The 24,709-nt window shown below is 41.7% G+C and overlaps 1 protein-coding gene across 9 annotated transcripts in view; it reads right to left on the reverse strand.

The window, feature by feature from the left end:
- EIF4G3 (eukaryotic translation initiation factor 4 gamma 3) overlaps positions 1–23,113 on the reverse strand; it is a 906,783-nt gene extending 883,670 nt beyond the window's left edge. For 7 of the 9 annotated variants that reach the window (XM_069240071.1, XM_069240069.1, XM_069240067.1 and 4 more), the window contains exon 1: positions 22,616–23,101. In XM_069240071.1, coding sequence (XP_069096172.1) covers positions 22,616–22,755 — 140 coding nt within the window. In that variant the 5' untranslated portion in view covers positions 22,756–23,101. Of the gene's footprint in view, positions 1–22,615 lie in introns of all 9 variants that reach the window. The other 2 variants (XM_069240075.1, XM_069240074.1) reach the window with 2 other exon arrangements.
- Between the last annotated feature and the right edge of the window lie 1,596 nt (positions 23,114–24,709).

Below are 24,709 nucleotides of genomic sequence, written 5' to 3' on the forward strand. Positions count from 1 at the left end.
GTCCACATCCATGAGAATCTTCCTCAATTTCAACAGCACCTCAGAGTATCTCAGTCTATTCTTTGCAGCCAGTTACTCTGAAATGACAGTACTTAATTCAAAAGGTGGTTCTTACCTGGCCAGCCTGACCTCAAAGGTTTCCTTGCCGTCATCACAGTCACATCCTTTTCAGTTCCTCTTTCTAATGCTCTTTGGTGATAAAACTTGCTGTGAACAAACTTTCTTCTGTGCCCAATCATCTCCTTTATCTCCACTTCACTTTCTCGTATTACTAATTGAGACAACCAGCTGCACAGTTCACTTGGAACATATTTGCCTTCAACAGTTCCTACAATGCAAACTGTAATTTCCAGATCCATCCAACAATGTCCAGCCTATTCTAGCAAAAATCTCTGAAGGGCCTATGATTGGTTCTCGCAATAAAAACCATATCCCACACACAATTTCTAAGCTTGTTTACCATCTAGATGACAGGTAATGGCCCATCCTGAAACACAGAGTTACTGAATTTGCTTTGGGACGTGCAACAAAACTGCCTTTATCCCTTTTGGAGCTTGCATTGGTAACTTAATGTACCCCACACATAAAAGCCTACAAAGTGGGAACCTTATGAAGACCTTTTTTAACACTCTCAAATTCATCCTGGTAATTCTCTCCATACAAAACCAGAATTTTTTTTCAACAAACAGATCATCACTGTGATCTTCCCTTAGAAATCTACAACAAATGGTTCAAAATTCTACCATTCCAAGCACACACACCAATGTTCCCGTACTGCCTGTTGCTGGCAATCTCTCTGTAGTTTCCAGGTCTTTCTCAGGCTTCACATACTCTGCGGTCATAAAGAGACCACATAGTCGGTTTCTGACCTACCATACTTGGTCTTTACCAGTGTCTTGAGTCAAATTATGTTTATCTAGTCCTTCAAGCCCCAAATATATCTCCTCCGTCTACGTCTATCAATATATCAACACATTATCCTAGAAAACGTACCCTGTTTCCAAGCAGTGTACAAATAACCCTTTGGAAGAATGATGTTGCTGACAAAACCAAACAGTAATGTAGCAAACTTGATGGCAACAACAAGAGTGATGACCACCATCTAGTTTTGGCATCTTCCTTGAAGTATGGACTCCCTATCACAGTGACAGCTCTGAGGCGCCATAGGCCCAATGTTATCCCTCTCCTGCAACCCTTTGGTCACACTGTGTAAGTAGCAGCAACTGGACGTGTCTGGGCTGAGAAGATTACCAGAAAACCTCAGTGCTGGTGCCCATGTTGCCATGCAGAGCTGAAGCTGTGGTGTGCTTTCATAAGTCCCAGCCTCTCAGCTGCAATATTGTTGGTAATTGAGCCCAAGTGCCCTACAGAAGCTGGTGCAGGTACACACAGCCTCAGACAGCTCTCCACTGGGGTACCTGCCTCAACAGAGCACTGCCATTATGCAGACAAATGGGTCCAAACACTGATCTACGTTGTGGCTTTCAGCAGCAGCGAAAACACCACGTTCCTACGCAGGCCATGGTGGCCCAGATGAAGGATTAAAAAAATATCTCCACCCACAATGCACAGTTGGTTTAAAGTCTCAACTCCATTACCTCTCCAGCTCACAGCTTCTGTGGTATTGCGCCTGCTTCCCCCTTCTGCAGCCTTTGCCTGCTTTTTCCTCCTGTACTAAATAAACACAGCTCATCCCCACAGCCTTAGAGCGATCTTGAATCCCTCACCATCCCCCCCAAAACCTCAGCCCTGATGTCCCTCGTTTCACCAGCCCACATCCTCAGTCCACTCTCCCCTCTTGCACCGGCCATGTAGTTACAGACGGAACTTACTAGGTATCTAGTTCTATGGAAATAAAAGGAACTCTGCGGGTGCCTTTGTAGAAATATGCAGATTCATGACAGTTGAGTAATTTTTAGTTCTCCCCCATCACGCTGCTTGCGCACGCACTCTCGCTTGCAAGACGTAAAGGGCTTTGCCAATGCTTATTAAGTGTACAACATAAGAGGTGTGCTTGTGTAAGTGCTAGGTGATAGTGAATAGTTTGAGTGAATGCAGTTTGAGGGGTGCAAGTGTAGGGTGAAAGGTGTGCAGATGTGAGTGCAGAGCAAGCTACAGGAGTGCAGGGTGAGAGAAGGACCCATGTGAGTGCTGGGCGAGAGGAGTGCATACGGAGAGGAATGAGTGCCAGGTGGGTGGCGCGAGAAGTATAAATGCAGGATGAGCGGTGTGCCTGCATGTGTACTGGGTGACCAGTGTGCCCGTGTGAGTGCACGTTGAGCGGCGAGAGCGAAGGGTGAGCTGTGGAAGCCAATGGTGAGCGCATGAGAGAAGTTAGTGCAGGGTGAGTGGTGTGTCCCTGTGAGTTCTGGCAGAGTATTGTGCCTGTGTGCAAGCAGTGTGAGCTACATGACTTATGGATGAATGGAGTGCCTGTGAGAGAGCAGGCTTAGCAGTGTGTCTGTGTGAGTGCTGCGTGAAAGAAAGGAGTGAGGATGAATGGTGTGAGTCCAGAATTAGTGTTATGCTCGTTTGAGTGGTGACAGTTCAGGATGAGTGTTATGCCCGAGTGGTGTGAGTACAGAGTGAATGGTGTGCCATGTGAGTGAAAGGTGAACTGTATGAGTGACCGAAGTGCCTATGTAAGTTCAGGAAGAGCGATGTGCCCGTGTGAAAGTAGGCTGAGAGGAGTGAGTGCAGGGTGTATTATGTTTTCATTTGAGTATGGTTGAGGGTAAAAGTGCAGAGAGGGACTAATGAGTGGATGACAACTGATATGCTAGATTGAGAGCAGGGGGAGTTGTGATACTGCAGGGTGAGCAGTAAGAGCAACAGGTGAGTGGAGTATCATGTGAATGCAGGTTGAGTGGTGTGCTTGTGTGAGTGTGCAGGGTAAATGACGACTAGTGCAGTGTAAACAGCGTGAGTACATGGTAAGCGGTGTAAGTACAGTGTGATTCCTGTGAGTGCAGGGTGAGTAGCGAGAATGACAGGTGAGTGGAGTGTCATGTGAGTGCAAGCTGAGCGGTGTGCTCATGGGAGAGCAGGGTAAGAGGAAGGTGAATGGCGTCAGTGCACGGTGAGCTATGTAAATACAGTGCGGCTGCTGTGAGTTCAATGAGTGGTGAGACTGCAGGGTGAGAGTTGTGCGTGTGAGAGAGCACAGTAAGAGGGTAAACTGAGTGAGTGCACGGAGAGTGGTGTAAGTGTAGTGTGATCGCAAAAGTGCAAGGTGAGCACTGAGAATGATGGGTGAGTTGTTTGAATGTGGGATGCATTCCCAGACGCTCTGTCTAACTCAGCATGTCATCCATCGTAGCGAGTGGAGTCTCAGATATAGTTTTAACTGTTTCTATTGTGCCATCAATCAGGGATGGATGAAATACTTTATATCTGGGTCCTGCAACAAACTTTCAGACTCTTGCTAAGCCTTGATAAATGATATACTGATTTGCCTTGAAACTGGAAAGGATGTGGCATAACTGCCAGACCTGCTGGCTTTAAATTAGGGAATCAAGTACGAGTCTCCGCGTCAGCACAACATCCTGTGATTCTGAGTGAATTACTTAATCCCCTGTGCCTACAGAACTGAATGTATCTGGTGCTCATCTAAAGTGCTTCAATACCTTCGCGTTCAGTTCATGTAAAACTGCAAAAAAAACAAAGCGTAATGTTACTTTTCAGGAAATTCATTCTCACACTGTGGAAGCAAAAGTAATTTGGAAAGTGCAAGAAATATGCAGCGCGAATACGCAGGGGCCCCAGGAACCGGTAAAAAAAAAAAAAAAAAAAAAACATAACAAAGCCTCGTTAACAAGTAAATTGTATTTTAAAGACCTGTGAAATTCTCAGATGAGGTGGAGAGGAGATGGCAGCCACTGTCCAGCCAGTCCACCGCAGCTCAAGAACTGTGTGTCCGGCAAGCTGCCTCAGCCCGGGCGAAGACGCAACAGGGAGGAGGGCTAAAGCCATTTCAGCTCTATGGGCACTGCACGCCCGCTTCACATAACAGCGCGCCATTCGCAGTGGAAGTGTATGAAAACGTGACATGTGTTGTTAAAATGTGCAGTGAACACCGTGGAATAACAGCACACAAGTGGCTGTTTGAGTTGCTTTCGTTTTTTTTTTGCACTTTCTTTGAGCAAAATGAGTTCTAGATTCAAAATTTTCACAACAACACATTCGTCGTAAACTATAGCATAAAATGGCATATTTGCATTTCGTGTTAATACACATAATTTTGCCCAACATTTGCACACTTCTAGTCAGAAGGACTAGCAAAATGTAATCACAGATGATGCCTGGAAAAACGTAGATTAGGACAGCGTAATTCACATAATTTTGGAAAATTCCTGGTATGTTTGTTATTTCCAAAATAATGCCATTATGCCACGTTTCATAGTCACACCACCACTTGCATCACAATGATAGCAAGGGAGAGCGTGATCAATGCAAACAACTGGGACGTGAATGGCTGTTGTTCACAACAATTGTTTTTCATACAGGATTGCATCTTCTGCTCAAAAATTGACACAAAGGTGCATTTTGCGCTAAAATGTAGCGCAATGACTGATTTATACTCCACGCAATTACAAGTCATTTGGCATATTATCTAAAAAGTTTGTCTAATTACACAAAAACAAATTACGCAAATTGTGTACACCCCTAATTATGTTACAACACACATCTCAAGAAAATGAGAAAGTTATCTGTAACCCCAGTTCACCACTTACTTAAAAAAATTAAGTCTTTCACAAAAATGAAATCATTTTGCATTCCCTTTATTTGGTTATAAAAACTTTTGTTCACTCAAGACTGAAGCATGGCCAAATAAATAATACACACAACACAAGTGTCATACAGTCATTTAGTCTTTCCATTGTAAAACTCCAACTGTACCAGAAAATAATTTAAACGTGCATTGGTATAGCCAATAGGTCTCGCCTTTGGGACATTATAAGTGTTTAACCATGCAGCACATTATCCTGGGTGCTGTGCTGCCAGGGATTGAAGAGCTATACAATTGCTACACACAACCCTAAAAAAATGCCAATTGTCTTGGAGAGAGGATGTGCATAACTTTAGAGTTGCAGGCTTTGGAACTGGGAAGCCAGGTTTGAGTCTCGGCATCAGGTCGTCCGTGCATTCAAATAATAAAAACTACAAAACTTAAGTATAAATCCACAGAGCAGTTAATTGAAAATGTACAATTATATAAAGCAAGGCGCAAAGTCGCATGGGATCCTAAAGCTTATCAGGAATTAAAGTTTGTTTACACATGCATACACAGCTACATTCTGGTTGGCAAATGGTGTCAGCTGAGCGTGTTTTCCGAATACGACCAAAGTGCCCCGAAACGAACCATTGCGGAAATGGAGCTGAACACGAGCAGGAAACGAAGAAAACAGGCTGAGGCAAAAGAAAAAAAGTAGTTTACTGATACTAACCTATATGGGCGATCGTGCAATAGTCCATGTAACAGGATTAGTCTCCAGGGCGGGAACAAAACAGCCAAAAGGTGGGACGAAAGTAAAGCATTTACCAAAGAAACCAAAGGAATTTTGAAAGGCGGGACAAGGAACGAATGAAAGTGATGGGCGTAGTGAAAGCCCACATAAGTAGATTACAGCTTGTCAAGAGACAGCACATGTGCGCTACCTAGGCTCGAGCTAAAAGAAGAGGGGAAAATATAGATAAAACATGCAGGCAAAGCACATACAATGCAGCATAACTTTGCAATTTAAGCCTGCGAGGGTCATGCAAAATCATTTCTTGAGACAAGACAGGCAGGGTGAGCTCACAGTGATTTAAGTCAGCTAGGGCACTGGGGGCTTTTCAATAAAGCACATTATTAATATTAAACACAATTTAGATAATGGGTTCCGTAACTCTTGCCAGCAAATTCTGTCAATTACACAAACACTTTAAGTTCCTTGATGCAGATATTGGATAACAGCATCTCCCATAAGATGGTGTCAATTTTAACCACCAATATCCTACATCTTTCTGAAAAAATAGGAGGAAACAAATGTGATTTTTTTTGCAGACCACTGGGATTTCTATTAAAAGAACCTCTTCCACAAACACTGTCAATAGTGCCTAGATAAATTCAATTTCAGCACACAATTCTAGCTAGAATAAGTCTCTAAAATGCTCACATCTCTTGACACACTCCTAAAAAGTGAGCAATGGTGCCAATACTCTTACACGCAAAACAATGTTTCACAGCCTTGAGAAGATAAGAATACATTAACTAACCTGGGGAACGTAGAAAACATCTAATCAGCAAAATGATGCATCAGAATCAATATAAGGTGCCACCTAAGACTATGGTGTTTAATGCTTGAAAAGGGATCACATACCCCCTCTATGTCCTACAAAGGTATTCCATAATCTAGACCAGATAAGTGGTTTTCTATTTGGTTAGTTGGAAATCTTGTTGTGACCGGTTAATATCAAAGCATAGTTTCTCCCCCAAAAGATTTCAGCAATACCTGCCCCCAAGCATCCTTATGATGTTATTTTCCATTTATGTTAGTTCTAATAAGAGTGCACTCCTATTTAATGTTCAAATAGAAAGAACACTTTAGGACATTCTAAAAATTCTCTTGTGAAATCAATAGACAAAGGAGATCTTCACTCATCAACAACTTACAAAATAAACAAAACAAAAAATACATGGATTAAAAAAACGTTAGTTGTGAAAACATAAAACTGAGTATGAAGGCAAATACTGCATTTTAGTTGGCAAACAGGGCGGTCTGAGGCAGATATCAAGGTTGGAAATTACATGAGTCATTCTGCATAAGATGCAAAATCCAAACATCCCACATATGAAAAGTAAAATAAAAAGAATAAAAGGTAATCAAATACAGACACCAAAGTCAAACAAGCATTGGCATGTCAACAGGTCTGGTTTCTAACTAAAAATGACTCTTCGGTCACTGAAGAGTTTAGGCACTCAATAAGCCACCGTACATGCACTCTGTCACTCATCTTTACACTAATACACCTTTTCACACATACTGTTTATGAATTAGTTCTAACATAACTGCCATTTTTAGATGCAATGTGTAGGCCATCTTTAAGCAGTAAAAATAATGTTTTATTGTGCATAATACCACTCCAAGATGGCCACTCACTAAATGCTGCACTAAACGCTGAAATGGGCAGCAATCCTTGAAATGCTAAACGTGGGCAACATAATGCTTCTAAACATAGTGGCCACCTTGAAATGGTAAAACAATGATGCCCACCGGGGGATACCTTTCCCAAGAGGGACACCCAGTTGAAAAATTACAGCGGCACAGGATGCAGCCCAGTGAACATTAAATGATTGGTAAGCAAGCGGCACGGAAGGGCAGTCTGAGGAGCTGCAGGATGCTGCTGGGAAAAATAAAAGAAAGAGGGACTATATAAAAAAAATAAAAAAATGAAAACTAATGGAATGGCCATCAGCGCAGATGCAGAAGTGTAGGGGGGCCTGTGAAATAAATAAAAAAGTCGTTTTTCACAGGATAATAGAGTCAATAGCAGAAACTGGTTAGCCCACTGCCCCATGCTGTTTGCTGTACTAGGGAGAAGCAGAATATCAATGACAGAGAGGAGGCCTGACCCAAAGATCTCTTATGTGTTGGTATTATTAATTTTATTATTTTTAACTAGCACCCACAGACAATTACATGTGCCGGGTCCTCTTAATAGGGTTTGACAACGATTCTCACAGTGCAAATCAAATCTTCTAGTAAAAATCCCTGCTTTCCAAAATAATAAGTAGAAATACAATGCCTGTCTACAAGCATTATCTCAGTGTAATATTAATCCACCTTTAAAGTTCTATTGGCTTTGCCATATAATTTTCACAATAAATACGTAAGGCTTTGTTGTAAATTCTCATAATAAAGTGGTTGAACCTATGGCATGCGATTTAACTTTTCCTAATGTACCAATCAGATCGAGACCCCTCATCAGTGACTAATCATCATAACCAACTTGGATCACATATTAAGCTTAAGATTTACTCAAAGGTGTTCTCAAGTGTAAGGTTATAAAATTGGCACTATATATACACAATTAGAAATATGCACAAAATTAGAAATATTTACAAAATTGGAGCCAGCAAAACAATATAAAACACTTAAGAGGGCTTAAATTTTAACAATGAAAATCTTCGAACCGCAGGTTCTGTCAGAGATAATCCACATCAGACCCCTTGCCTATTATAGAATCGATGTAACACAATACCACCTTAGAGGATTTAAAGCACTTCAAAACATACTCCTACTTGGTTTAATATAAGCTTTTTCCAATAAATGAAAGGCCTGCTGTTCTTAGTCTCAACCTTTCATAATACATTGATCTATAAACTAATCAGGCCTATAGCATTTATCACCTGCATCTCACCATAACAAAACTCCACTATATTAAGCACAGGCTTTGCCACAAACTATATATAACATACATATATATATATTCGATTATGTACAAAACTACAGCGCGAAAAACAATACAACACCTCTATTACTAAAAACCTCTACTACTAAAACAGCATTAAAAAGACTTTCAAGGTGCAAATCCACCCCCATGGTTTGTCACAGGGGTTGGCCAAAAAGCTTTGCTACTATGTAAATATATGAGATTTCCTGCAACAAAGTACATGTCTATAGACATCAACAACATAATGAAACAATGATGACCGATTAGGATTAATACATACAATATTAAAATAAAGTTACCAGTAAATAACTGCTAGTTGAAAAAGAAAGATTTGATAATCTTTTGGGCAGCTTTAAAAACCATTTCGCCAAGGGAGTAAAACTTGACTGATGCATGACAACATTAAAAAATAATAATAATGGACAATAAGTGTAAACGCATAAGGGCCACCCTGGCAGGTTTATGTCTTTGTAATGGGCTGGATTTAGAAATTTCAGGAATTCATAAGAGTTCACAGGTGTATACCTAGAAACTGTAATCCTAGAATATTTCTGTGAATTTTATTTTGAAAGCAAACCACCACCAATCTTGCTTTCAAGGTTCTGCATATATTTGACAATAGTCCGGGAGCATTTTGAAAGCATTAAAATAGCTTCAATTAAAAAAAAAAAAAAACACATTTCGTAGATGTGTTTTTTTCGTACTAGAACTACTGTCACTCATGCCAGCTGAGCTCCCTGCATTTCCTTACATCGCCCACACTAATATTAAAGACGTTACTACCAATGAACCATATGCATAAGTTATACAATTTATGTACATGGATACACCCCCTGCCTTAGTGGCAAAAAATCTTCTAAACTGGCAGCTGAAGGGTTTGTGCTGCAGGGGCTTTGCCCTGCCTGTCTAGTGAACAAAATAAACATGGAAACTTGCTGTCTTTGACCTCAAACAATGTGCCCAGTGTGTCAAGCAATAGGGATTCCACACCCCTGTTCTCAAACCCCTTCATTCTAGCTTCACTCCAAAACAACTGCATCATATGGGAAAGTTTTATGTGTAATAATTTTGTGAATTGAAAAATGCTGTACTTATAATACATTTTTCTATGTAAGAGAAGAAGTTTGAATGGAGAGCTTGTGAACCTTGTACATTCATAAAGTTACTCAACCTATGAACCAAGTACACAGACGTTGACTTTTCAAGCACGGATCTCACTCTCTTTAAAGCAAGAGGCCTACGATGAATGACTGGGTACGAGGGATGATGTACACCAGTATGTAGACCTCTTTCTCCATGTAGAAGGGCGCCACACATGGATAGCAGTAGCAGAAAAGTGTGCTGCATCTTTTCTTAACATGTCTCCCCAAAATTGTCTTCCTTTTTCATATCCCTGTATTAGTAATTTAAGTCAATAGTTATGTCGCCGATGAAGACTTCACATCCACCTCAACAGACCAAGATTTATTTTTTTCTTAATATAAATTAAGAAACGTAACTCATTCAAGTCCATTTGAGGAATATGTTTTTTTCCAATGTTGCTGCAATCAGTAGCATAATGCTCATCTCTGTACAGACACAGAATCCATTCTTCTTGCTCAGGAATGCTCGCATTTTTATGCCAGCGTTTAACGGAGAACATGATTACAATGTATAGCTCATAAATGTAAAACAGAGTCCACAACTATCCTCTCCAAGCTTCTCCACTTCGTGAGTAAAAACCTTAACTACAGCTCACATCACAGGAGTTGCATGCCCCTAAACCGTGGATCTGCCTATTTATTTTTTGACAAACCTGCTGCTAGTTTTGTGGTCTCAAAAAAATTAAACAGCATAATTCTGGTGCCCTTTTATGTTGATAGCGCAAGGAAGATTTTGAAGGCTTCAAAGGTTTACTGCCATCAAGCTAGTACACCTGTAGCTCAAGGCAATGCAGGTAAATTATCAATAAAAACAGGCCCTTGCTGTTGGAAGGCACCATAGGCCATCATGACAAATTCTCAATACCCATATTCAGGTAGAGACGGCCACATGGAAGAGACTCTTGTGTAATTAAAGAACATGACTATTCGTGAAGAGGAATTTACGATGGCCTAGCATCAGATAGAGCCACATCAGGAAATTATTTCAAGGTGAATGCCTGGTTGTAGGCGACAGGACATATGACTAATCAGTGAATCAGATGATATTGTAGTTTGAAAGGTGAGATCTTGCTTTTAAGAACAAGTAGTTTAACTGGAGAGAACAGAAGACAGAGCGGTATGTAGGAAGAAACAAAGCAGCTCAAACTGTGAGAAGCCAGCGATTCCAAGTAGTAATGCCAGGAGCAATAAAAACAAGTACACAAACCCTGGGCCAACCAAAAATGTACAGGATCTGAAATGTACCCACCCACAAGTGGAGTTAAGAACAGGGAAGAACATAGCTTCAAGAAAGAAGACATAATCGGAAGCGTAAATAAATCAATTCTCAAAATTGATCAATGGATGCTTTCACAGGGTTTAAAAAAAGATATTGCCACTGAGACATTATTTTACCAAGTCAATTAGAGCTTTATATCACTTCCTGCAGAAATCAAACAAAGGCATACCATGCATAAATGACTCGGACAAATTATTTGCAATTTCGTGACAATCTGGTAGACAGAACTAACACATTGAAGTATCAAAAACTGATATGAACGAAGCTGCTAGATGTGGAAACCGCTGCCTGTTTAATAATAAATGCATCTGAGGCATTAGCAAGTAAGTATCCAACACTGAACCTGGAGACCCAAGTGCGAGTGTTATGCTAACATCCTGCAAGTACCTGTAGAAAACAATTAGACACGGAGTCTTCTCTTCATTTCAAGTCAAAAAGACACTGGTCCAGAGGATTGACTGAAAAGTATCCCCATGGCAGCAAGATGATCAGACAAAATCTAAATAAAGAAGACAAAAACATTTTATTTGAAGATGTATCCGTAAGTCACACTGCCCAAAACATGAGAACTAAGAAAAGCCATGGCATTTCTCAGAACGAAGATGCCATACAGATGGGACTTCCCATTTCACCTTATGTTCACCTGTAATGACAAGCACTATGTGGTAAAACTCTTGAAGAAACACATTGGAGATACACAAACACACCTCTGAGTGATCATTACCCCAAAAATGAGAAGCCAGTATTTGGAATATAGTCCAATCCAATATTGCAATGATGGCAACCGGAAATGGAATCTAAAGCTAGAAGTAGAACTTGTGGCAGAGCAGATCGATGATATAAGAATTAAAACTACACAAGTCATGAACATTGCATTGAGAAAAAGAGAGTGGCTTTATATTTGGCCCTCTTCCAGTGCTTTATCTTCACCAAGGTATCTGATCCCTTTGTTTTAACCCCTTCTGTGCTAAGCCGTTATTTTTGTTTTTATTTGGGATAGTTTGCACTTGGACCCCTTTAACTTTTTGTCCACATAAAGTATCCACACCAAGCTTGTGCCCATTTCCCGCCTCCCCCAACATCATAGGATTCTAAAGATACCGATGGTTTGTGGATTCCCCCTCGGGGGGCCTGAGAAATTAGCCAAAATACAGCAAAATGTTGTTTTAGTGTCTAGTGGGCTTTTTGCCCCTCCTGGTGGGCTGATTGGGATAGTAATCCTCATCTGCCCCTTTCTCGTGGGGGGAAGGGGTGCAGAAAGACAGTGGCCTTTTTTGGAAAGGGGGCATAGCCGTGCCCATCCTGCGCTACCCCCACCCCTATACTAATTAGAAGAAGAAAAAAAAATAAATAGTCCCTGGTGTCTAGTGGGCTTTCTGGGGACAATCCCCAAGCAGGGATCCACTTGGAAGGGGTACCACTGAATAGGAGTAATTTATCCCTTTCCAATGATACCCCTCCCACCTGATCAGTGCTTAGGTGTGCGGGGGGCTGAGCTAGCCCAATGAGCACTGATGCAGAGAAAGTGAAATGAACCAATAGGCTCATTTCACTTTCGTTTTCAGATGAATTATGTCAGCACACTGCGCACGCTAAATGGAATTTCCCTGAAAACCAAAAACCTGCATTGGGAAGTGGGAAAGCTGTTCCCTATCTCCAAAGGCTGTTTTTTGCAAGAGGGAATCCCTCTGGTTGCACCAGAGGGTTTAACTGGGTCATGTGCGAGGAGGGCTAGGAGCCGCCTGACACACATGAGCACCTCTGCGTCGTACGGCTCCCATCCGTCCAACGCACACAAAGGGTTAACATATGCAAACAATATTTACTACAACCTGGTACTTCAAATATATCAAAATGCCCCGGTGACAGCAAAATACAACAAATTACCTACAAAGTAATTTTGATTCTCAGTTATCAGATGATCTTTGCAGTAGCCTAAAAGGCAACTATGTTACTTACTAAATGTTGGTTTTTACTTATGTTTTTTGCAACTAAAGATACATTGGAGAGATTGATATTAGTAGACTGCCAACCAAATATTACAAAATTTGCGTTACAGAAAAGGGATACAAAGATCAAACTGGAGTATGTAAGACGACCCAGAAACAAATATCCTACTTGAAAGATTAGTTCCAAAACACATCTCAAAAAATGCTATAAAACTGTCCACGCTTAACACTTTATAGCATCTCCGATTTAGTTCACTGCTCTAAAAATTCAGGGCCTCCACTCGGCCACGAAAAATAAATAACACTCAAACGGTTTATGAGTAAGGAAACAGATGTGGTGATACTGTAGCGGGAAATCCATTTAAATAGACGATGTTCATAATGCTTCCAATAAGACAAAAGGTGTAGCAATCCTTTTATGACAATATTTTCAGGTGAGAAGCAATAAACGTTTCAGAAAGGCAGAGTCCTAGGGTTATGAGGAAGTGCTGCAGACATATAGGTTATCCTTTTCTCCACGTATGGCCTCAATGATGCCAAAGAGCATTTTTCCAACAAACTCTTTTCCATAATTTCAGAGTTTGCCAAAGGAAGTATCTTAAATGGAAGGTATTTAAATGCTGTCCTAAACTGCAAAAATCTATATATCATCAAAGGGACATCCAGCACAAAATTAAGCGATATCCTTTTCTAGAGTAACAAGACGATTAAAAAAAAAAAAAAAAAAAAAAAAAAAAAAAAAAAAAAAAAAAAAAAAAACTTACCAGATATATGTATAGGTTATCATGAAATGGGAGGGATTACACATGTTATTTTAATGTACACAGAACAAGGTCAAGGATCAATAACATCTTGGTCGGCAGAACAATTTCCCAACATCAAACAGACTCATCAATGGATATACTAATTTATTGCTCACAAGCCATGATCACATGACACAGAAGTGCAAGTCCATCCTAGACACAGCCTCTGGTAATTAAAGTAATCTTTTGTGACCCAGCAGTAAAATAGAGAGTTAAGGAGGCTTTGCAAAATCGTTTCACTGACAAAGCAGAGAAGTAGGTTCCCTGTAAACCGCCTGGGATGTGGCAAGGGTGGTGGTCAGGGGATAACCAGTCTTGATAACCACAACCTTACTAGGTTTCAGAAAACAGAGACATTTGGAACTATAGGCAACAATTCATAGAACAGAACAGCAGCATAAACAAGACTACATTAGGAAAACAACGTCCTCCGAGGAGCTAGAGCCAAACAAATACTTTATTATGATGAGACAGCACGTAAAACATTATATAGTAAGCACCAATACCATGAAGCATAAATGATAAGCTGATCGATTTCTACTCCATAAATTAAGAAAAATAGAAACAAAATATTAAATGTATTCTCTAAAATGATGGTCTCCCTCAAACTAACAACGCAGATATAAGCTTGATGTTTCCCTATTACTCTACCTCTTTGCACGCTTCCTAAAAGTTTGAATCAACACACAACTATAGACATATCTCAAAAAACGTCATCTATGCCCATTCTCCTCATGCAGCTATGTGATAAGGGATGCTTACAATGAGAGCAACTAATGCTCATTATTGCATGCATTCTGACTCTGCTTATTGTGTGAGCCATTCCTTGGTCTAATAATCCGATATTTTAGCTATTACACCAATTGACAGAGGTTTCATTTCAATTGTTTATATTGAATTTCTAAAAGCAATATAGGTACCACACTCAGAAAAGGTTTCCTAAACGATACTCAAGATTCTACAGTAAATGGATGGTGGCCTGATTCATACTAAGTCAGTATCCTTTCCATGGCCAAAATTACTACATCAATGTGTTCAACCCCAATACATAAAACAACCATCATAGTAAGTGTCAGAAAATAACCGATAAGCAAAATTAGCAATACATATTCACCAGCGCAACCCCATTACTGCAAAACAACCCAGCCGTAAAACAACCTGCACATAATTATTAACTGCAAATAAGCAAAAATGTGCATATTCTACAACATAAATAAGAAACAACAAAAATATTTGAAACACCCAAAACCTAGACCACTCAGGACAGAAACAGAAGATTCATATGTACACCATTATTCTTGTTCCCATAACAGTTTGAGAATCAAGTGCTCCACTTAACTCAGACTTCTTCCTCTTGCCCTAAATTGGTAATATTTGAATCCTTAATAACTCTATTACTGAAATATTTCCCTTTCCATATTTGTTCCTGCACATGTATGTTGTTAAGTCAAACTGTTTTTAAAATGGTCGAAATTTGTGTTTAAGTTTAAGATTTGAAGTGTACTATATAGTATGGCTGGGTAGCCCTACCATGCAGTACACTCACAAATACTGCCCTGGGTTCAGTCAGGTATTTTACTCAACCCTGGGTAGCTGTGGCTTCGAGCACCAAGGCTTAGCTAAGGAACATTCATAAAGCATTTAGCAACACCAAAGAAACAGAATACGAAAGTCATGTGACATGAAAGAGACAAGGCACTCTTTAGAAAAACAGATTAGATTTGTATGCATCTGTAGAGACCATGATCATCAAAATCCCCCGGAGGGTTCAGGAAATATAGATTTTTAAAGGAATAAATAATGTTACAATAACCGCAAACAAGCACTGGCAACAAACACTTTAGAAACGTTGGAAAAATTAGCTAGGCAACTCCAGCCCAAGTTGGGCAACCAAGTCCAGCAGGACAGAGGTCCGGTGGGCCAGGGAGAATACTTTGGACAGTTACCTAGCCACCATAACATTTTTAAAATAAGATCCAAACTTTACAGGGTGACCGCCATAGATTATAATGGAGTGGTCCTGATGTTGAGGAATGCAGGCTCAAAGATGCTCCTGATGCTGTGTGGCCCACAGGGGCGAAGTCCAGTTGAGTCCTCGGTCCATAGGTGACTGGAGGCAACGTTGGCCACGGATTTCAGAGTCCCACTACCACCTCTTTGCAGGGTTCCAAGGGCTGCCGATGCAGATCTTGTGCTTTTCAACACAGTGGTCACTATGAAAAGGTGTGGAACCTGGGGAACATGGCAGCTAGCTAGTCTGTGGGATGGGAGTGCTCCACCTCTCTGATAGACGTAACCTCAGCAGCGCGGCGCAATGTGCTCTTATCAGCTATGAGAGTCTCCGGTGTTTGATGGCATGTGGGTGGCCGCTTTCAGAATAACGAAACACTGCAGTGCCCAGGTGGAGAACCACCCTGACTTCCGTGGTCTCGGGTGGCTCTGGGATTGACACGAATCAGCCAGGATCGGCTTCCGGGGTCTGACGGGCAGAGTCAGCACAAGCCCACTTTATCCATACGGTGTAGCATGCAGATTTACAAACCCAAGGATTACTACATACATGAGTCAGGAGAGCAGCTCTGTAGGCATGGTGGGACACATGCAAGAACCAGAGGAAAAGGGTCTACCAAGCCAAGTGTCGGGACTGCTTTTAGGACTGCTCTGTTCACCAGGAAGATGACTTCACCATTAGGACCCTCATAACTACCAGACTCCAAGTCTGACTCAGTAAGTCCTGTTAGCCCAGGGGGAATGGGGTTCCGCACTAACGAAAACGGTCAGGTTGGGGTATGCCTTTTGTGCAACAAAGAGACGAGACATAATGACAACCTCCAGACACAGGGAAACTCACAATATACTGAAAATAGTGAGACTTTGGTTAGGGAGAAGAGTACAAATTGCCCCCATCTTTAAGGTTCCTTTTCAAAGTTCAGAACCCGCAGGGCAGTCATTCGCTCGCTCTGCTAGAAGAAATAACCTTCACTCACTCTCCCAAAATAGAACAGTCCAGAGGCCTCAGCACCCTCGCTTCCTAATAAGTTCCAAGCGTTAGCTCTGCCAGTGGAGGGAACAGGGGAAGTGATTGTCCGAGATCGCAATATGCCCCAAGATGGAGAGAGCGATTCAGCAGTTAGCTCTGAAATAGGTCGCTCCAATTCGAATGAAGGGTTGGAATCTTTATTACGGACCCCGACGAAAGAGATTAAATACAAATTTGAGATATCTGAGCGTAATCAGGCAAAGATTCAAGGGACTTGTGGCAGTCTGGATAAAAGGTTTATAGAGCTCTCTGAGAGGTTAAGAGCAACGGAGGCTTCTGTAGGGGCATTGAAGAAGTAGATCGAAGATAACCACAAGCAGATTCACACCTTGAAACTGGGAGATAAGGAGGTGCAGGTTAAACTAGAAGTGTTGGAGAACAACTCTAGGTGGGACAATTTAAGATTTCTGAATTTCTCAGAGGGAGCAGAGGGCAGGGATGCCAAGGGTTTTATTATAAACTTAAGTCTCACATTCCTGCGGCCACCTCATTGGACCTTAAATCTGAGTTTCAGAGAATACATCGGATTCCTTCAGAAGCAACCCTAGCAGAGAAAAGCCTAGGAAAACTTTGATAGATTTTTGCTCTTACGCAGTGAAGGAGCGGATTCTTACAGAGGGCCTAAACACAAAAATCTTTAAAGAGGGGGAATAGCAGTTCCGAATAAGATCCGATATCTCCAAGGCTACCTTAGCCCGGCAATGGGAGCTATATACAGCAATTGAGGGCATTAGGAGAAACTCCACAACTGAAGTTTTCAGCTACTCTTAGAGTAATATGGTAATGTGTAACAATAAAAGGTTTAACTTCAGAGACCCTCAAGAGATTGAGAGTTTGATAAAGCAGATTTAATCACAGTATTAGCTGCATCAGAGAGGTGGGCACCAAAGGGGTATAATTATGTACCATTTTGGATAAAGGGAGGGTTCGCCAGGGAGGGAGGATTTCTAGGTTTTCCAAGGGTGTAAAAGACACTATTTTGGGTGGATATGGCGATAGTCAGGTACAGGGTGGGAAGTATGTGGGAGAAAAATAAAAAAATTGTTGGAGTAGTGACCAAGGATCTCGGGTATCACATAATCAATACATATCCTGCCTCAACTCACGCTAATCCATTTCACAGGGAGGCGATAAGGAAAATCTCTTTAAGTAGTCTAAAATAGATCTAGCCACTGTTAGGGCAGTGTCATTTTTAAATCATGAAAACATTAAAGAACATATAAGGTCTACGTACCAGAACAAGAAGGAATTCAAAGTATAAGTGACCTTCCATGTTAAAAGGACAACAGATAATTAAACCGGTGGCATGGTAAGTCTAATATCGGATCAAGCCAAAGGTCTCATAAGGTTTATTAATTTTACTGATCATTAAGTTTTGTGACTTATGACATTTATTTGGTCTGAGAATTGAATCTTAACTCTCAAATATCAGGTTTGTCAAGAACAAATTCTTGTGGCACAAGAACCTCTTGGAAGCCCTCCGGATTGGCTTCACAAACTGCTATCCTGTTTTCACAAACATGTAATGCAACCCATGGACAAATAAGGGTGAGGTTCATTGGCCTCCAGAATCCAATAAACAATGTTCAAGCACTTCCTGGGTCCTGGTTTATGTCTCCTCTGGTTGCACAAATGCATCCATACCAGCCAGTCCTTTTTAATTAAACCACGTGTATATTAATGTAATAACTTATAAGTAATCCTTATTTGTTATTTTCTCACAAAAATAATTTTACACAGCATCTGCAAAATGCAGTGATAAAACCAGTAATTTCAAAAAATCAAAACCTATTGGCTTTGCAATAATTGTTGTACATCTTTTTCGTATCATGGACTACTCATAGCAGGTACACATTCCAGCCTCACAGAAAAGGTTTAAATGTGCATATCAGATCAGCACAGTAAGTTATCCCAGCAGGGAACAGACAAGCAGCAAGTGTTTAGAGGGCAGGTTGTGTGTGCAAAGGGGCCATTCATGCCACAAGGGGTTTGTCACTGTGTTCCCACCTTAAATCCAATTCTTTCCTATTTATATTCAAAATTGTGTCAGTTGACCCGAGACCACACCAGTAATTTTGTGAACTTGGTCCCCTTGAATGAAACTGCATCAATGACAACAAAATAAAACAATATTCCTAACAGTGCCACTCAAATTTAAAATATACTTCTGGGAAACAAATACTTCTGAAGACCAAATACGGAAGCTGTTGTAAGATCACAGTGTTAGGACATTTTGGGGGGATGGATGTGGTGGGGGTAAGAATCAAGTAAAGATGTTTTTGTTTGTTTCAAAAATGGTATTAAATATTCAGACAGCGGTCATCACTCGTCATTCACACTCAGTGACAGACATCTTGCTTGAAGATTAAGATTTCAGGATGTCAATTGTCAAAATAAAGGCTATTATAGAGAACCATAAAAAGTAATCAGTTAATATCAGTTCTGCTACCAAAGAAACGATCTATGAATCCCACGGTTAGAGGACAATAGATTTCTGGTGTGGACTTTTTCAAAACAAGTTCAATTATGCCACCACATCCAGGTAACAGAATTTCTTATTCTGACTTTGAAAGTTCACCTAAAATATATGCAATTCTAATCAAATTACCAAAAAATAAAAAAGCAAGTCAACAGTTTATCAGTATTGCAAGAGCAGGCTGACTCTACCTTCAAATAGTGATTTTTACACTCTAGCACCCAATAGATTCTTTGCACTGCACTACTCTACAGAAAGTACCTGTTATTTAAATGTTAATTCCAAAATAAAAATATTCTCTGTAAACTGCAACATATATAGTAACCACCAAGACAATCAGCTATTCCATTTAACTTAATTTCTATGTTAAATGTGAGCTATTGATTATTCTTTGCAGCATATGCTACCGGATTTCCCCACAGACTATAGGAGGAGGCATCAAATAATGATCTGAAATGAATACTAAGGGTCTGATTCCAACTTTGGCAGAGGGGGTTAATCCATCCCAAACGTGACAGATATCCCGCCCGCCGTATCACAAGTCCATTATATCCTATAGAACTCGTAATATGGTGGCCGGATATCCGTCACATTTGGGAAGGATTAACCTCTTCCGCCAAAGTTGCAACCAGGCCCTAAGTCTTGAGCCATTCCTACAACTCTGTTGTGGCCACTGTGTCCTGTGAAGGTTGAGCACTGACCAGTATTTTAAACGGGCCACGCAACGGTGGCGTCCGGTATCGAGTACCTGCACGTCTCTAATTTGAAAGAGAGTGCCTGCACTTCTCAGAACTGCTGCAATAAATTTAATGGGAGGGTACCAATACGACTCAGGAGCAAGCAGGCACATTAAATAGTGAGTACCTGCACTTCTATATTTCATATAAAACGGAGTCAATACAAGGAGAATAGAAATGTATTGTTCACCCTACAATGGTGATAGGATGAAACCTTAAAATAGTCACACAACAGCACACCCAATGCTCAGTTTACTTATACACAGTGTTACCCGGTGTTATGGTGTGTGTAATCCTGTGTTCGATGAGACTTATGGTTTATAAAATGGGCTCTGCGTGCATAATCTGCAGTACGAATAATAACAATCAAAACAAGATGTTCACATGATACACCAAAACGTAAATACTTTAAAGCAAAATACCTCATACAAACCAAATTAAAATTACCCTCCTGCACAATACAGTAGGGGGACCTTACACGCTGCACTAGAAAAATCCTTCCTAAATGCAGATATACCAGGCTATCTAGTTCAAGCCTCTAACCTACAATGCTTTACTCGATCCGCATTACAAGAGATCCCACACCTAGCAGTGCAGGAAACCCCAATCTAGAACCATGGCATCCAACCCCTACACGCCCTCAGTGCAATAATTAGACTCCTACAGCGAATGCTTCCAATGCACCTTAGCGAAGAAATCCCAAACTAAAATACACAAACTGCAAAATATAATTGATTTTAAAACAGAAGTGCGCAATAGTTCAAAGAAGTTATCAAAAAAGTATTTCGCATTTACAATTGAAGCAACTTGTAAACAGCCCAGTATCCAGAAAGTGACCAGGTTACCATGCCTAAAAGTGAAAGTACAGTCTGACGCGGGAAACCTCGTGACCTAACTCTGTTTACACGACACAGCGCAGCTGCTGCACTGCTTATCTTTCGTTTCCCTTTAAAACCCTCCCCAGTCCCTCTGACTCAGAGTGGTGCGGCCCACAACACGGTCACTGCTGGAATCTGCAAGAAGCAACGGCGGGGGTAGGGTATCGAGGGGGGCGCTGGAGGTTCATTTTCACCACATACGCTTTGAATAAAACAACCAACCAAACGATAGGAATCTGAAAATAACAGCAAAGTATGAATAACACTAGCTAGCTTGTTCTAAATAAAATGTACCATATGTCTCATCCTTGTTTTCAGCATCACTCCCTACTCCAGTAATAGGACCACACACAGTGCATTGCATTATCATCAGTGCTCACATAAAATCTAGCACTGGAAAACACGGTTCTATCAATGTACCTTAATCCTGTCGATCGCATCTTAGTGGGACTGCTACCCACATACACTTAAGGGCGCGCCTCATATAATTCATACAGTACACTAACACCCTGCATCAACTTGCTAGTGTTCCAGTAGGGATAGCGGGCCCAGTGAAAGTCAGTTTTGACTGGCCTAAGTCATTGCTATTGGTGCGCCATGTAAATTTCTGCCAATGCACCTAAATCTCGCAATGCAACACACTCTTCTATGCGCCGTTTAACACGAAACAATTCTGCATAAGCATAAATTCCGACCTACAGCTCCCCTCCTATTTTTGTGTCGCGAATTCGGCCAATGTACCTCAATCTTGCCTAAAGGCATCAACTGATATCACAGGGCCACGAGTCCACTGTTCTCTTCAAGAACTTCAAACACAGCACTTCATATATCATTTCTATCACTTTCATAAACTAAACATACGAAACAGTTCGCCGCATCTGACCACGAGAGTAGAAAACTAAGTAACTCTGCACACTTTAGTTGCTCGGGTCCAAGGCGGTGTTCACGGGCAACGTATAGAGTCCCAACAGGTTCGACCCATTTCACATGCATTGCAAAAGCAGGACATGTCCCAATGAATAAAAATAGCCACTTGAATGTTCGCTATTAATTTATTGAAGCACTACAAAGGCAACTTACCTGCCTCCAAAAAGCATAATGTATTGAAATCTGAAGATGAGACGATAATTGAATAGGTTTGCTGGGTGACCCAGAACAGGCAGCCAACCCAACCAGGGAGAACCTAGAACCTCACCTGTAAATAAGTCCCCATGGTTAGGGGTGGTGTGAACTCTTCCACAATCCCTAGAGAGACATATCAAACTAATATGGCTCAGCTCACTCTACATAGCAAACTGTGCTGTAAACTGCAATCGCATTTAGCAAGCCTATACCCACAACGACGTCAGTGCGGGGCTCTGCTGCTGTTTCCTGTGTTGGTGGGCGCCCTAAGCTCCCAAAAGGAACTCACGAAGGTGTTGATGCTAGACTTCAAATTAGCTTGACCTTGTGGGTTATGCTCAAAGATCCAACAACGAAACACAACATATCTTACAGGAACATATTGCTCCCTCTTTCACTTCAAGCACGTCGCTCCATTAATCAAGGCTGCTTAACGCCTCTCAGTAAAGGTTGCTACCCCTTCATATAGCTAACAGCACCACCTCACACTTCTAGGAAGACTTCTACTACCATCCCCTCACTGGAGAGCTCTCACAATCCCTCACCCTTCCCCGGAGCACCTCTTTCTGTTGATGAAGGCTACTGCCCCTTCCATCCCACCCTCTTGGCAGAAAAATAACCCTCAACGAAAAAGCCCTCCACTCCTCCCACAGTGTTAGATAATGCCCCCATGTGCAATACTTTACTGCCTTGTCTGCTTAGCTGGACCGCCAGCGTAGGCTCCTGACACCCACCCATCTAAATGAAGGATACTGCCCTCCAGGCAGGGCTCTCAGCCCCGGCAGGGCCACAGGTGGCGGCGCACCGGCCTGGTGCTGTGGGGGCACTGCTGCTGGTGCCGGTAGCCCAGGCCCGGCTCCCGCCTTTAAAGCCGGCTTCTGCGGTAAACTCATTGCGGGCAGGGGGCGGGGGGGCTGCCCCTCCCGGGGCCGGGGGAGGCACACCGGGGGAGGGGGAGCCGGTGCACCCCGCTCACTGGTCCGGCCTCCCCCGGGCCGCCACCGATGTTAGGTAGAGGGATAAGGGGGTCTCCCTGGCAACAGGGGCACGGGGTGTAGTGTGTGCCCAGGAGGGAGTTGGCTCTGACGGGCCCGGGATCGGAGGGGGACTCTCCCCCTCCCCGGGGTCACGGGTGCGAGTTCCGGTTTGGGGGGGGGGGCACTCGGGGGTGCCGCGGAATTTCTCACTGTGGGAGCAGAGCATCCAACATGGCGCTGCAGCCGCCTCCAGCAGTCCGGCGGACGGACTCTCGGCAATCTCCGGGCAACTTCGGAAGTACTCGGAAGGAGGGAAAAAGGGGGCGGAAAGAGACTGTGAGAATCGGAAACTATCGGTGATTTCCGGGAAAACTCGAAAAGTTTGGAATTTTTGCAAATAATAATGTCGAAAAGTCAGGTGATACTTCTTTGGTTCTCAGCTATTTCAGATTGGTGTCTGAAGTACAAGCATGCATGCCAATATTTTAGAAGAGGAAAGTGGGAATTAAAAAAAATAATGGGGAGCATGTTTTCCCCACTGACTTCTATTGAAGCAGAGGGACATTCAGCCGGGAGGCAACCAAAATAAAGACATTTTTTATAAAAGTGGGAACTATCCCGCATGAATCGGGTATATTAGCAGGCTTGGACAAGAGTTCAAGTGAATTCATGGAAGGGATGGAGAGGCTGATTCCAGGTCAAGACCTTTTGGAAGCTGGGACCCACTAAACATTAGTTAGTTGTTTAAGGTCCATTTATGTCTGCAAAATGTCAGGAGGGAGTGGTAGGTGGGATGACAGGCAAAGAAAATAGAGAGTGAGTAATGATGAAAACAGTGGAAAACACTAAGAGAAGGGCAAATAGAAAAAGTGAGCATGAGAGAAATGTAAGAAAAAATAAGTGGGTAGGTAGAATACAGAAAGGAAGGAAACAATAAAGTATATAATAAAGAGAAGGTCAAAAGGTAGGATAGAATAGTGAAATTAAGGGTGAAAGAATGAATGGAAAAGAGGACTGGAACAGTGAAATATTGATATGTTAAAGAATGAATGAATGGGAAGAACGTTAGATGGACATGGAGAGTCGAGTGAAAGGAGTGACCAGTGAAATGACTGATAGCTGGATACATGGACATATTGATGGGTGCATCTGTAATATATTTGTATATGAAAGGATGGATGAATGAAATATCAAAGGTGAAAAGTAACTCTCTTAAGGTTGGTTGGATTTGCTCCCCTCTTTTCCCGGTGTGATTAGAGGTATGGTTCAAGTGGATGGAAGTTTACTTTTCTGGTTACTTCCTTGATACCAACCACAGAACCAATGGCTGCGTCATTGTTTGGGTCCTAAAAAAAGCAATTTCTTGGACAGTGTGTGCCTTGATTTTAATGACATTACCATTTGATTCCATTTACAAATAAGCTTTAAAGTTTCTTATGTAGAGTTAGCTGTAACGCTAACACTACAGAAACCATACTAACAAACCCATATGGATAAGGTGGTCATGAGAGCAAATTCACATTTTATTCTAAAGGTTGGATCAGGTCTGTTTTTCTTCCTTCCAATATGAAAGCAAACATTGGTGTACATTAGTAATCTACTCATTTGGATGCGCATTGCCATATTGGACACTGGCTTTCCATCAATGCCCCCAGTTTCAGATAAGTACGCTAAGCAGTCCAATTACTTTTGCTGGTGTTGAATTTAAGAAGTATGTCGTGCAGCACCAGCTGAGGAAAGATACCATGCCTGGACTCTGATTCTGATTCCCTAGCATCTGAGACTAAGCTAGGGACTACAGGATAACATCACAACTGCTGCTTGCTGCTTATGAGAAAAAGAGATGGAATTCCATGACACAGCTAACTTA

Source organism: Pleurodeles waltl, chromosome 6, assembly GCF_031143425.1.
Source record: "Pleurodeles waltl isolate 20211129_DDA chromosome 6, aPleWal1.hap1.20221129, whole genome shotgun sequence".
NCBI lineage: Eukaryota > Metazoa > Chordata > Amphibia > Caudata > Salamandridae > Pleurodeles > Pleurodeles waltl.